Source organism: Rhinoderma darwinii, chromosome 1 (genome assembly GCF_050947455.1).
Source record: "Rhinoderma darwinii isolate aRhiDar2 chromosome 1, aRhiDar2.hap1, whole genome shotgun sequence".
Lineage (NCBI taxonomy): Eukaryota > Metazoa > Chordata > Amphibia > Anura > Rhinodermatidae > Rhinoderma > Rhinoderma darwinii.
In genome coordinates, this window is record NC_134687.1 from 173,696,357 (window position 1) to 173,711,225 (window position 14,869).

Sequence of the window (14,869 nt, forward strand, 5' to 3'; positions counted from 1 at the left end):
TTTTTTTACTTCTTTTTTCGAGTTCTCATGTGGTTGTGCGTAGAATGGATGAAGAATTGAATAAAAATGTGAGATTAAGATTATGTTGCTGCATAACAAATATCAGATTAGTAACCTTGTGAGACACAAATAAGGCAGTTGCTGGAGACATTTTAAGGGGGTAACATTAGGGGAAGGATTCTGTTTTTCGGTAATTGACCCAAAAATACCTATGTGTATGAAACATACATTTATAATATTCAAAATGGAATTAAAATATGTTCCCATACAAATATTGACCAAATATTTTTCTCTTTATCATCCACAATCTTGAATTTAAAACCACTAGACTCAAGGTAATGAAACCTTTCCTCAAATCCGCAACTTTTAGTCTATTGTTCACACGTATTTTTAAACCCACAGTTTATAAATTTATGTTGCGGAATGGTAGCATATTTGTTGCAGACATATTTTCCCCATTGAGTCCAATGGGGAGAAAAAAGTCTGCAACAAATAGCAAATGTTGTAATTTTTGCTGCGGAAAAGCTGCGAATTCGCAGCAATAAATGGAAAAAAAAACATAATTACGCTTTCAAATAAAAAGATTATATTCACCTCCCCTGGTCTACCGCAGCAATGCCTTTCCGCTCACAAGGCTGATTTTTGTGCTTCCTGGGATAACATTTTATCCAATAGGACAAATCATCATCCTAGGAGGCTGGCAGAACATAGACCACTCGTAGAAGCAGGAATGCATTGCTGCAGGAGAACAGAGGAGGTGAGGTATGGTCTTTTTAATTTTATTTAATTTTTTTTTTAATCCCCTCTTCTGTTATTCGTAGCTGTAAAAATCTCCACCAAATCAAACACAATTTGGTGCAGACTTTGAGCCGGAATTTTCAACGGAATCTGGGTCGGATTTGAGGTGGAGTTTTCCGCAGCCAATCCAACCCGTGTGAGCATACCCTTAGTGTTTATCTTCAATAATTAAGAAAAGGCCAAGTAATGACAGACAGCAGAGTTGTCACCAGTTGTAGTCTGTTGCTCTGTTTGCTTCTTTCTTAATCTTTTTACTTTTTTAGATTCTTTATTTTGCCTTCATTTCTTATTCAAACACCAACATACTGTTTATTATATCAGCATTGTGAGAAACTAGACCTGGACCGCACAATCCACAATATATATGTTGATCTGAGCCGCTAGGCATAATTTAGAAACATAAACATGAGGTTCTTTGTTAACATTTTGATCAAACTGTATAAGCCCACTTGCCACTTCACGGCGACCTCTTTAAAGTGGGTCCCTACTCTATCGGTTGCAGCACCGCATGGTGGCCACTGCCACCGCAGCACCGCTCCTAAGGAGGGAGCAACCCAGGGACCCAAAAGCACCCATGCTATCAGACCGTGCTAAGCCTTCTTGGCTCTGGGCCACGTCCCCCCACAAGTGCAGCACCACAGCAACAGACACCACCCCACAGCACCACAACATGTGAACAGATGGAATGAGCTCACCTTACCATGCGCCCCCAGTGGCCAACTGAGAGCACAAGCAAGAGCAGGAACACTTATGAGGTCATTCCTGAATTAAAATCAGCTGGGTTTTTTTGACCAGTTTATTATGACCAGTAGGGCATTTGATGCAAATTGGTTACTCTGCAGATATTTCTGATGTCAGATTAATGCTTTCAAGATCACTTTCCTATACCTCCCAGTAAACAGCTATCAGAGTGTTTAGTACAAAACATAATGGTAAATTATGTGATCTCTCAAACTTTGAAAGCGGAATAATTCTGGTTGAATCCCTGATGCCAACATAAGAATAATCACTGCACTTGTGAATAGTTCTAAAGCAGCAGCAGTTAAAGGGTAACTAAACTTTTAAAAAACTTTTGACATGCCATAGTGACATGTCAGAAGTTTTGATCGGTGGAGTTCAGAACACTGAGAGTTGGGGTCCGAGCAAAACTGATCAGAAACTGAGGGGCACAGCGCTCACCTGAGTGTTTCTGCAGCTTTAAGTGATCGTGGGGGTCTCAGTGCTCGGACCCCCACCAATAAAAACTTATGACATGTCACTATGATATGTTGAAATTATTTTTTAAATGATTAGTTACCCTTTAAAGTTTTTTAGAAGGTGGAGTATAAGACGAAAAACAAGGGCTTAACACAATGGGGCAGATTTACTAATACTATGTAAGTTTTAGACAGAGTGAACTTAGACAAGGCAGTCAGAAAATGCGCCACATTTATCAAAGTTGTGCATTCTGCATGAGAAATTTGATGCATCTAGCTAGACGGTCTTCTCTTCCTTATACTACTTATTAGTTGGCTTCATTTATACAGCTTTTTTGCTCCAAAATTTTGGCGCATTTTTCTTGCACGGTGTCACCTTTGAAGCCACACCCCTCTCCCACTAAACCACACCCCTTTGTTGAGCATGTCCCAAAAAAATCCTAAAGCAGACAATAAATGTGGCGCACGGCATGTATGTCGGAGTTCTGGCGCATTTTGAATACTAAAGCTGCCCCAAAGTCTGTGATGGTAAATGGCTATTGGATGATGCAGCTGTGTGGAGGGTTAGTAGACATGTGCAGGCAATAGTATGTTATACAACAGATAATCAGAATCAGGGACAGAGTCAGATCTCCTTTTCTTAATGTTCAATACAAGACCAAACATTACAACATATTGGTATAAGTTGTCACAACAAAGTATTAAAGAGGTTATGCGGGGATCGTAATTCTTATCAGTGTACTCACTGCAGTATGTGAATACACGTGTGTCGTGGAAATCCATCGCTCAAAATATATTAGACTGAAATTTATACGAGTACAAACAGACTCTCAAGGCCAGACTCCATTAGTCAGTATCCTAATTAGGATATTTCACCGATATATATCGAGAGAGGAGAAGAAAACACACAGACACGCTGAAATGTTCAAAATGTTCCTCTGAAGGATTTATTACCAGACTCAAACTGTTAAACTGAAATTCAGAAGGGGTGTAGGCTTGAGGTTAACCAATCAGAGACAATGTAACAATATTTGTTGTTCAGTAAAAAGCATACAATAAAATACATCCCAGATACATCATTATAATTCTTCGCACATTAGGTTTACAGGTGTCTTATCTCTCTTTTGGACAGAATGTCCTCGTGGAGATGGGGGAGACCTTCCTTCACGCATACTTGCCACCCTCCCATCTCCCTCCCTGTCCAACTTCACATGGGAACCAAGGTCAAAGATAAAACATACGAAATCAACATTACTTGTATTAAAGGAACAATGACTTTCCTATTCACTACAATAAAACCAAGATGGGAACTCCAGACAAGATGGCTGCTGCACGAAACTAAATCATTTAAACATTATCATCACTTTCACATATTACATATCTTTGTAATTCAGCATCCTGCTTGATAATTCACAATGTAATTTCATACAGAGAATATAAGCAAATAAATCATCCTTCACACTTGATAATGACAGAAAGTCTAGTTGCACAGCCTTCTTTGATGCCGATACGACTCTTCGTCATGTGACCGACCCGCTGTACTCGAAGTACAAGCAGGAGCAGTAGTACAGTGAATACATGGAGTACAGCGGGGTCTGTCATGTGACGAAGAGTCGTATAGTCATCCAAGGAGGCTGTGCAACTAGACTTCTGGTCCCCCGACAGCGCTATAAAAATCAATGAAAATATCAGAATCAGCGCGACGGAGGATCGGAATGTATATTAACGGGTGTACTCACATACTGCAGTGAGTACACTGCTGACCATTTTTGGTCTCCGCATAACCCCTTTAAGTAGTTGCTCAGAACGGGCCACTAAGTGTATGTGAACAATAATAAACATATCAACAAGCTTACAATAAAAAAGGGGACCACTCACATTTTAACATTCCTCAGCCATGTTTTAAGGCTTACCCTTCAGAAAACACATCATACAGTATGTTGTATATTCTATAGTAAGTTATAGGAAACATGTTTTTACTTTCACTGGGGTAGCCATATCTCCTGGGCTTTTAAGGTATCCGGTAACGTATGGTATTCACAAAATGTAAAAGTACACACAATCTGTATTTCAAGCACACCTAAGGATAAGAGATAGAAATGTATTGCAGTTGCTAGATGTATCTACACCTTTTCCTAGAAATTCAGGCCCCAACTTGCAAGCTGAATTAGAGACGTTTTATAGGACATCTATGTAATTTTGTGTAAAATTGAAGAGGCACGCTCACAGTACATCTTCCACATTGCTCTTGCCAGCCCAGACTTGTCAAAGGCAGAACCCATTTATCGGTTTTCCTGAGGAGACTATAAAACACTGTAAGTGATTTGGCCCAAGGGTTACATATGTGTAAGTCAGTAGCAATGCGCTCAGCTGTAGGCAACAGTAGCACTTGGCAAATACTAGAACCCAGCATTCCTCCAGGCAATAATGTTACATTTCACGAACTTCAGCACAGATAAAACAATGCACATTATGAGCAAATTAAAATAAAATTACATCCGTTATTCCACAGATTATTATGGATATAAATGGGATTATTAGATCTGCTTGGATATGTGGTCTTAACGTAAAACCAAGTGTGATTAATATTTTGATAAAGTGTTTAGATATAGGTATATTATATCAGAAATGGCTTTTTGTTATGTTACTATACATCTACACCATTATAATAAATCATATTTGTATTTTTACATTTGTATTTTTACATTTTTTATTCCCATGTCAGGAATGTGGCTGACACTCATTTCTATATACTGCTAAGAAAGTCTTGGAATTTGCCCTTTAGCTGACAGCAGAGTCATCTCAACCCTAGACGGGCACATGGTCAGGGCAACTTATCTCCCTTTTTAGTCCATCAACCTCAATCTTGTCCCCTATTATGTACATTTGGTGGGCACCTGAGAAAGGCTATTGCACTTCTCAAGGACAGTGATCTTGAAATTAAGAAGAATAATATGGTTTTTATGCAGCCTCTCAGGTCCATACCATGTATTAATTGGATCCATGGTTGAGGGGAAACTGAATACAAATGACACTTATGTGAAATGAAGGGGGACTTTGTTAGGAACCCTTGTCTGGACTGTGCGCAGTCATTCACAATCCTCACAATATTCAAATCTTTACAAAGCCATAGTGTATAAAATAAGCCTTAGTTATATGCTACTATCTAACAGGAAAGACAAAGCATCAGGTAACTGGACGTCAATGGGACCATTCTTTAATAGTTCTATAACAAGTTGGCTTCTCCGATAAATTCACCTCATCCGGAAATTTTGATAGGGTGGCAAGTGAGATAACACTTTTCGTTTTCAAAGTAACAGCAGATGTGTTGGCTTTCAACCAGCAGCCTTCCCATTAAGGTCAGTCCACACCTCTAGTACTAGAGAAAAGATAGAGATCCAGTACAATGGAACAGTGACTGTGTGTTAGAGAGCCGGTGATCTAATATGTTAGAATCTGCTTTTATTTCCCGGTTCCCTGTACTACACAAGTAAGATAGCGAGACCTTGTTATATCACGATATGAGTCTCTCAGTTCACACTGCAGAATATATTAGGAAATTTAACACTGTGCTACAAACTTTATAGTTATAAGGGTTAATGCACCCATATAATAATGGATGTTTTTTGTAAAGTAAAGCTCCACGTTTGAAAATACTTCAGTTACTTAAATAGGTAATCGCATTGTATTCGAACATTTTTACAGTTACAAGAAATTGCCGTAAGAAGAATACAGGCTGGATAAATGATGCCTGTATTCCAAAAAAAGGTGCTGCAGAATAGTGTCAGGAAACTTGGATGTGATCCTGCATAAAAAGGGACCAATATGGGATTGATAGTTCATGCTTACCCAGGGATGTAGCTATAGGGGGTGCAGAGGTAGCAGTTGCATCTGGGCTCTGGAGTCTGAGGGGGCACAAAGGCTCCATCTGTCCCATTTGAGTAGATCAGCACTATTAAAGACATGTTATGGTTGATGACCCTTTACAGATTTTGGCCCAGGAGTTTTGAGTTACGTATACTTATCTTAACCCTAAACAAGTGAGTTATGTAAGATATTCATCATTTAGGTGAGTTTTGTGAATTTTAAATACAGTGACGCCCACCAGCTTAGGCTGTGTTCACAACACCGTTCCTTTCTGTTGAGGGGTTCCGTCGGAGGTTTCCGTCAGGTTAACCCCTCAGTGGAAAGGCAAACGGAATACTCAGCTTCCGTTTCTTTCACCATTGATATCATTGGTGACGGAAACCTAGCTAATGGTTTCCGTCTGTCACCGTTGTGACAGGGTTCCGCCGTTTTGATCGAATCAATAACGCAGTCGACTGCGCTATTGGTTCCGTCAAGAACAACAGAACCCTGTCACAACGGTGACAGACGGAAACCATTAGCTAGGTTTCCGTCACGATTGATATCAATGGTGAAAGAAATGGAAGCTTAGGTTTCCATTGAGGGGTTAACCCGACCTCTGACGGAACCCCTCAACGAAAGGGCAACGGTGATGTGAACAGGCCCTTACCGCACCTACAATGTAAGCGTTCTCTCTTGGTATAAACACCTTCAAGACCCACCACTGATTTAATCATTGTTCTATACAAGTGTATTTTCAAGAAGTATCTTTTTCCATGTACCTTAACAACCTTGTCTCAGCTTTAATCGGGGACATATACCTGGTAGTATCAATATGCCATTTGGCTCGGCATTCACAGCAGATGGAGAACTGTTGCCAGGTCCTTCCAGTGCCAACCTTCAGAGTTTCAAAGGCAAAGTAATTGTGTCCGTTGGACATGTGGCAACTAATGCTGCAGAGGTAAGTCTCAATATTTCTTCAACTGCTTTTATGGAAATTTAAAATTATATTTTTTCACTAACTTTGTATTTGTGGGACATTCACCTCTAGGTTATGTGTATATATTTCTCGTTTCATTTAGATAACCGATACAGACCCACACACAACCCTTATTTTTTCCTAGTTAATAACTCACCCCACTCAGGGTAACTCTATGACTCCCCCATAGTGATCAGGCAGAATACTCTATCTAGTCATAGAAATGACTATGTGACCGTTAAATCTCTATGATCAGTGCAGGACAGGAATAGGTAGCTGATAGAAATGAGCCAATAGTGTTAAACTTCCGGTCCAAGGCAGCGGGGACAGCACTGCGAAGAAAGTCTGGGTGTATTCACACGTTACACTCACATTGCATTTTTTGCGGCAATTTTAACAGAATCGCTTCATAATGTTGGGGTTTTGCCACAATTGTGGCACTTTGTATATGGCTAATAATTTGTTTGCAGTTTGTGGCACTGTGTATCTGCCTTATGGGTAAGTTTTTGTTTGCTACTTAACAATATTAACTATATGTATTTACTTTTTATTTGGACACTGTAACACTATCTGAACATTGTATGAAATATTTATCTGTAATTTTATGTTGTTTTTTTTGTAAAAGTAAAGTAATTTTTATTTAATATAAGTGTTACTTAAAGCAAAACAATACTAAAAAATAATATAGGGCAACTACCAGGCAGTGCTGACTTCTGACTTACATCACAACCAAGGGCACTTTATTTTCTGGGTGTTTAACACCTAAGTGTTAAGGGCAGTATACCAAATGTGCAATTCTTTCACTTGGAGGCAGGGTAAATCTCTTCCACACCTTCTCTAGAGAAAGAATAAACTGTACCTCCTATTCACTTCCATGATTCACTTCATGTGTAGGACAATCTTTTGGATATATAGTCCACAAATTGTGCAAAATGCATCTCCATAATCGTCCAAATGGAGCCTTATTAGTTAGGAAATGTGTGAAATGGCGAGAAGTTTACATATTCACTTTATTAAAAACTCCTAACAACATGTGAGTATTGGTTGTGTTTTTCTAGCTCTTAGTGTTTTACATTCATTAAAAGACATCACTATACAATGTAACCCCCAACCTTCCTGTGTTATGACAGGATAATTACGTTATGTATAACATAGGATGTGTTATGGGAAGCCCGGGTGTACCAAACCAAGGGCAGCATCCGGCAGGCACAGGATAGAGCTGGATCATCCTAAATGTTTTTATTTTCAGTCCATGGCTGACAGAGACTAATGTGATTTAATTCCGGGTGATGTCAGCGTGAAGGAATTTTGCAAGGACCCTTCAGGTATTCAGTTGTCCAGGTATTCACTTTGTGTTCATAACATGTCGTTGAGTATTACAGTTCTAATCCTCTTCCTTACCCTGATTCTGGAATATTTTCCTGTCAGATTTAAATGGCTGTTAGACAGCTATACATATTATATTAGCAGCTACCCTTGTTGTATAAGTGCCCAGCCACCGTCTTGCAGTGTGTTTCTTTATAACAGTTATATGACCAAATTCATTCTTACAAATTTGAGACTGTAAAAAAAAAAAAGAAGAATTTATTATGTAGAATGTATCTGTAAGAAAAAAACAATCCTTTTCCAACCCTTGTGAAGCCACATATTGTAATCTCTAAGTATAAGGGAGTAAATTCTAAGCAGTATCCTAATATAATATCAGAATCACTCCTTTTACAAGCAGTTACAATAACGTGGAAGTCTTCATGGTTATAGAGAAATTCAATTCCCTTTCACTGCTTTGCAGGTGGGGTTGCCGTCTATAAATGGTGTGTTTATCCTTTATATAAAAGGGAGGGATTCAGAAAATATTATCAAATAATTCTGTTGCATTTATATCCTCATGGAGTATATTCATTCTTTATTATTCTAGATCAGCCCTTGGTGCATGGATAGTCCTTCTAGCAAAGTTTGCCATAGATTGTATAAGTAACAGATTCATAATAAAAGAATAGTCCGCTAACCGAAACCTGAAGTGTACAATGTACAACTGGTCTGACCTGGCATATATATAAAATGGGCAAGCCAAGCATCTGAACAACTTTGACAAGGTGCCAAATTGATGGCTAGACCACTGGGTCATAGCATCTTTAAAATGGCAGTTCTTGTTGGATGTTCCTGGTATTCAGTAGTTAGTACCTACCAAAAGTGGTCAAAACAAAGATAACCTGTGAACCAGAGACAGGGTCATGGGCACCCAAGTTTTACTGATGCGCATGGGCGCAAAGGATAGTCTGTCTGGTCCGATCCCAAAAAAGAGCTACTATAGCACAATTTGCTATTGAAAAAGTTAATGCTGGCTATGATGAAATGGTTTCGGAACACACAGTGCTTCGCAGCTTGCTGCAGTTACACAGATCGGTCAGAGTGCCCATGCTGACCCCTGTCCACTGCCTACAATGGGCACGTAAGCAGCAGAACTGGAAGAAAGTGGCCTAGTCTCATCAATCACGTTTTCTTTTACATCCTGTGGACGTCCGTGTGTGTCGCTTATCTGGGGAAGAGATGGCACCAGGATGTGCTATGGAAAAAAGGCAGAGGTAGTGTGATGCTCCTCCGCAATGTTCTGCTGGGAAAAACTTGGGTCCTGGCATTCATTTGGATGTTACTTTTACTTCTACCACCTACCTAAATATTGTTACAGACTAAGCTTACCTCTTCATGGCCACGGTATTCCCTAATGGCAGTGGCCTCTTTCAGTAGAATAATGTGCCCTACTGCACTGCAAGAATTTTTCAGGAATGGTTTGAGGAACATGACAAAGAGCTCAAGGTGTTGACTTGGTCTCCAAATTCCCCAGATTTAAATCCAATTAAGCATCTGTGGAATGTGCTGGAAAACAAGTCTGATCCATGGAGGCCCCACCTCGCAAACTTACAGGACTTAAAGGGAATCTGTCAGCAGTTTTAAAGCCTCAAAACTTCTGACAGCTATATGGGGGGGGGGCATTGTAACGATACCTGCTATCATTTAATTCCCCCGGTACCGCGGTCGCGAGTGTTAATGAAGCAACCCCTTGATTGTGCCAGTAATCCTGTCTTCTCCTTAGAGAACGCTGTCAGCCCTTTCCCTCTGCTTTGAGTGATGACTCTAGCAGTCTCCTGATTCAACATAAGAGCTATCGCTTATACTAGAGAGTGGCACTTGCGATGGGGGGATTAAACGTAGATTTCTTGGTCACGTAACTTGCTGTTACAACGCCCTCCCCTATATAGCGCTCAAAACTGGGAGCCTCAAAAAAGCCCCAAAACTCCTGATAGATTCCCTTGAAAGGTTTTGCTGCTAACATCTTGGTGCCAGATACCACAGGACCACCTTCAATGTCAATTCATCGACAGCTCAGAGCTGTATTGGCGGCACAATTAGGACCTATACACTATTAGGCAGGTGGTTTTAATGGTATGGCTGGACAGTGTATATTTCTTTGAGTCAATGAAGACATTTATTTTCCACTCATCAGTTATGACCTTTTATACCGCATCATTATGTTCTATTGTATATATCATTGTAGCAGCCATTCTGCAGATTTAAAGCTGTGCCATTTGGAAGGCATACATTATTTTTTCGTTTTTTTTGCTTGCTGGGGCATGTACCTCTCTGATTATAACAATTCAATAAACCAAGGCCGCCTTTCACCAACCTTTCATTGATTGGTGGCGGAACGTCACATTTTTAGTAATGGGAAAACTTGATTCTTTCAGTAACGTAGTGTATACAGCCAACCCATATTTTTCCTCCCTACGTTTTACAGTTTCTTGAAATATATAAATTTCGCCCTTCAGTCAGTTTCCACGTATCATTCAAATTATTTTTATAAGTTTATTTATACCACCATGGTCTAGATGAGGTTTTTTTTTTTGGTTTTTTTTCCGGAGGGGTGGGTGGGGATAAATCTAACTATTGTTGCCATAAACGTTTTCTTAGTCTTGTTCTTGAAACAACCAACCACAAGATTTCTTGTGTATTTCTCTTATTGTTCCTCCGTTTTTAGAGCACTTTTTTTGTCATTAGATCAGTCTAAGGGCAGTTGCTGCAGATCTAACAGATTTCTTTTTTTATGATTAACTGTCACTGTATTAATATTGTTATTTTTTTTATGTTGCTTATACAGTATAACACTGACATATTCTTCATTGCTGTACAGATTGTTGCCATTCATACCAGTTCCTGTTCTAAAAAGGACTCCCCATCTAATTTCCTTGTATCAGCCAGTTAACCTACCAGTGTGTTTTTGGAGTGTGTGAGGAAACGGTAGAGCGCAGTGGAAACCAATGCAAACACTGGAAGAGTGCTAACCACTGAGCCGCTATGTTCACATTGGACATAATGCAATTTCATAATATTGTAGCCAACATATTTCCAAATGAGTGCACTTTCAAAAACTACTTATTCCTGGCTTCCTGATATTGTTAATATATTATGTGTATGAGAGTATCCCAGGCTTTTAGAAAGGAAATCTGTTGCATTTTGGTTTAGTAGTAATATGAAGAATGACACAATGTTGTTGTTGTTGTTTTTTTTTACCAAATTCAAAAAAAGCCTGAGACTCCACAATCAAGAAGTTCTGGGAGAGTTAACCATCTTGGGTGGTAGTAGTCATCATCCAACTTCATTCTGGTCAATTTGAGTCAGTTCTTCATGAATGTCAACATCCCCAGTAACGGTTAGATTGATCCCAGCCCCCATAAGACCCACACAAACATTAGGCATTTCAAGAGTAGTGCATGTCAAATCTAAATGATGAAATGTTCTTGTAAACATGACTAAACTGATAAGAAAACAGCTGAAATGTATTATGAAATGGCAATTCTAAGCTCTTCCCAAAAATAGCAATTGGTCAGCAAAAATTTAAATTCAACAAAACAAAAACCAAATCTGTATTCTATTAGCAGTATGAAGAATTACTAACATGTGCATCTTAGTTACAGAAAGTGCTCCCGTCTATCTACAGTATGCAGGCCTCCTCGGATTAGAGACTAGAGGGTGTGAAGCAGTTAAATTATGTGCGCCTTATTCTGCCCTAATTCAAAAGCAAGGTATTCTTTCTCTGAACTAAATATTTTATTTCTCTAGACCACAAATGCACAACCATCGGAATACAGACATGGTTATATGTGTTCTGATGGTTCAGAAGGAAGCGCCAGTCAAAATAGAGAATGGAGCATCGTTCTCTCTTCGCTGCACTGATTAAAAAAAAACAGTGCAAGGCCTGGAAGATACATGTGAGCGCCCCCTAGTGCCTGCTTACATGGGGAGCTGTAGGAGTACTATTTTAAAGGGGATGTCAAGCTTAGATTTATATATAGATATCCCCTATTAGGGAATTCTGATTTATTACAGGTTGATCCTCTGTTCATGATCCCCAACTCTTGGCCAGAGAGCATCTCTTGCTTGGGGGACATGTCCTGTAGTGCATTGGGCACTGTGTAATACTTAATTTCCCCTGTGGTGGTGCTGCTGCAGGGAAATTAATCAGCCAAATTTCCCCACAAATTGCAACGGATCACCAGTACAGGGAAACTTTCTTATTGTCAAAGACCCTTCTAACAAGTAGTAACTGTCCAAAGCGGAGAGCCATTTTAACTTCGAGGAATCCAGGCATAACTGTTACTGTCTTATGCCATAGTAGTGTAATGTAATTCATGACTGGTATTCCACGGACCCTATTAACTTAAACAGAGTTTGTCGGGGGTTCCTGTTAAAAATACTGGAAAGCTTGCTGGACCCCCAAAACAGAGGTTCACAATGCAAGTGTAAACAGGGCCTGTCATTAGTTACCATACATTTTTAAACCTTCACCCAATAGACGTCGGATTAAAAACCCTAAGTCTGTAAAATCCAGTAAAAAAAATAATAATAATAATTGTAATGACAGAACTAATTTGAACTGAATCTTTCAGGTTTTTTGTTTGGTTATACAAAATTCATGTTGAAAAAATAAAGCCATGTGAATGCTTTGTTAGTAAGTATAATTTATTTATATATATTAATTTATTATTCATTTATTTATTTAACTTTTATTTATTTTAATTTCCTATCTAGGTTACAAATATGTTAATTTTTAGGTCTACCTGCTATCTTATTAAAGAGGCTCTGTCACCAGATTTTGCAACCCCTATCTGCTATTGCAGCAGATAGGCGCTGCAATGTAGATTACAGTAACGTTTTTATTTTTAAAAAACGAGCATTTTTGGCCAAGTTATGACCATTTTTGTATTTATGCAAATGAGGCTGGCAAAAGTCCAAGTGGGCGTGTTTACAGTAAAAGTCCAACTGGGCGTGTATTGTGTGTGTTACATCTGGGCGTTTTTACTACTTTTACTAGCTGGGCGTTCTGACGAGAAGTATCATCCACTTCTCTTCAGAACGCCCAGCTTCTGGCAGTGCAGACACAGAGCGTGTTCTCGAGAGATCACGCTGTGACGTCACTCACTTCCTGCCCCAGGTCCTGCATAGTGTCGGCCACATCGGCACCAGAGGCTACAGTTGATTCTGCAGCAGCATCAGCGTTTGCAGGTAAGTAGCTACATCGACTTACCTGCAAACGCCGATGCTGCTGCAGAATCAATTGTAGCCTCTGGTGCCGATGTGTCCTCGCTCGTCCGACACGATGCAGGACCTGGGGCAGGAAGTGAGTGACGTCACAGCGTGATCTCTCGAGAACACGCTGTGTGTCTGCACTGCCAGAAGCTGGGCGTTCTGAAGAGAAGTGGATGATACTTCTATTCACAACGCCCAGCTAGTAAAAGAAGTAAAAACGCCCAGATGTAACACACACAATACACGCCCAGTTGGACTTTTACTTTAAACACGCCCAGTTGGACTTTTACTTTAAACACGCCCAGTTGGACTTTTGCAAGCCTCATTTGCATAAATACAAAAATGGTCATAACTTGGCCAAAAATGCTGTTTTTTTTTAAATAAAAACGTTACTGTAATCTACATTGCAGCGCCTATCTGCTGGAATAGCAGATAGGGGTTGCAAAATCTGGTGACAGAGCCTCTTTAAACCTACACTTAATTCAGGTGATTTCTAAGACGTTTTTGACAAGGTCTTTCATAGGTCTTTCTATAAAGAGTATGTTCCCTTTTTTAAAACCATTGTAAACTTTATCTGTAAGGCAAAACATTCTACCCTTATAGCGGCAGTCCTAGAGAACTTGACTCCGGTTCCCAATTTTTACATGGTATAAATGGCACACTCAATAATCAGTGATCAGTAAATTGAACATTAAATGAGCAAACCATAGAACCGCAGCCATTTGGGACTGAGATGCTAATATTGGCTTCACAAAAGACATAGTACAGGATAGGTTTATAAAATAGCCATATATTGTTTCGTTAAAATAAATTTTTCAGGTATCAAATCTTAGGAAAATGCAAGTGAAAAAAATAAAATAAAATATATTAAATAACTTGGTTATGTTTGTTCTGGACATTATAGAGCTTTGAGTTATATATTTTCTCTTCATTAAGTTACTCTCTCAACTTAATAGAAGCAAAATGACTGGAGGAAGTCGGTGCTTTTTATACTATTGGGAAAATAATTTCTTAATATTCTGTTATCTATTACTGTCAACTGGTTTGAAAGCCTTGTGTATGGGAATAAGCCGTGTGTTCTGAGGATCGTGCCTTTCTTAATATATATGGGAGGCTAGCCAAGAGAAATCCTATCTCTGTTTTCTTCACGCAGCAATGGTTCCTCGGTCAATGACTCCATGACCCATCTACTAGAGAAAATCTACAGTGCTGTTTCTATATGCAAGCTAACTGGCTAACGTCATAACCTGGAACTGTAACATTATGTTTCACGGGGGCCAGAATTATAGATTGATTATTTGGCTTTCCAGAATGGAAAATACACTTATTGGAATATCAAGTTAGAATGGGTTTATTCATCTGTAGGATATAACTGTTCTCAGTTTGGATATTTGGCTTTTACCTACCGGTGAGCGTTAATAGGCAGCTCATTCGTTATTGCAATCTATAAATTAACTCTTTGCAGTCA

The 14,869-nt window shown here is 39.3% G+C and overlaps 1 protein-coding gene across 1 annotated transcript in view; it reads left to right on the top strand.

The window, feature by feature from the left end:
* TBCK (TBC1 domain containing kinase) overlaps positions 1 to 14,869 on the top strand; it is a 297,578-nt gene that overhangs the window by 266,540 nt on the left and 16,169 nt on the right. Inside the window, exon 25 of the mRNA XM_075860593.1 lies at positions 6,642 to 6,801. Coding sequence (XP_075716708.1) covers positions 6,642 to 6,801 — 160 coding nt within the window. The remainder of the gene's footprint in view (positions 1 to 6,641; positions 6,802 to 14,869) is intronic.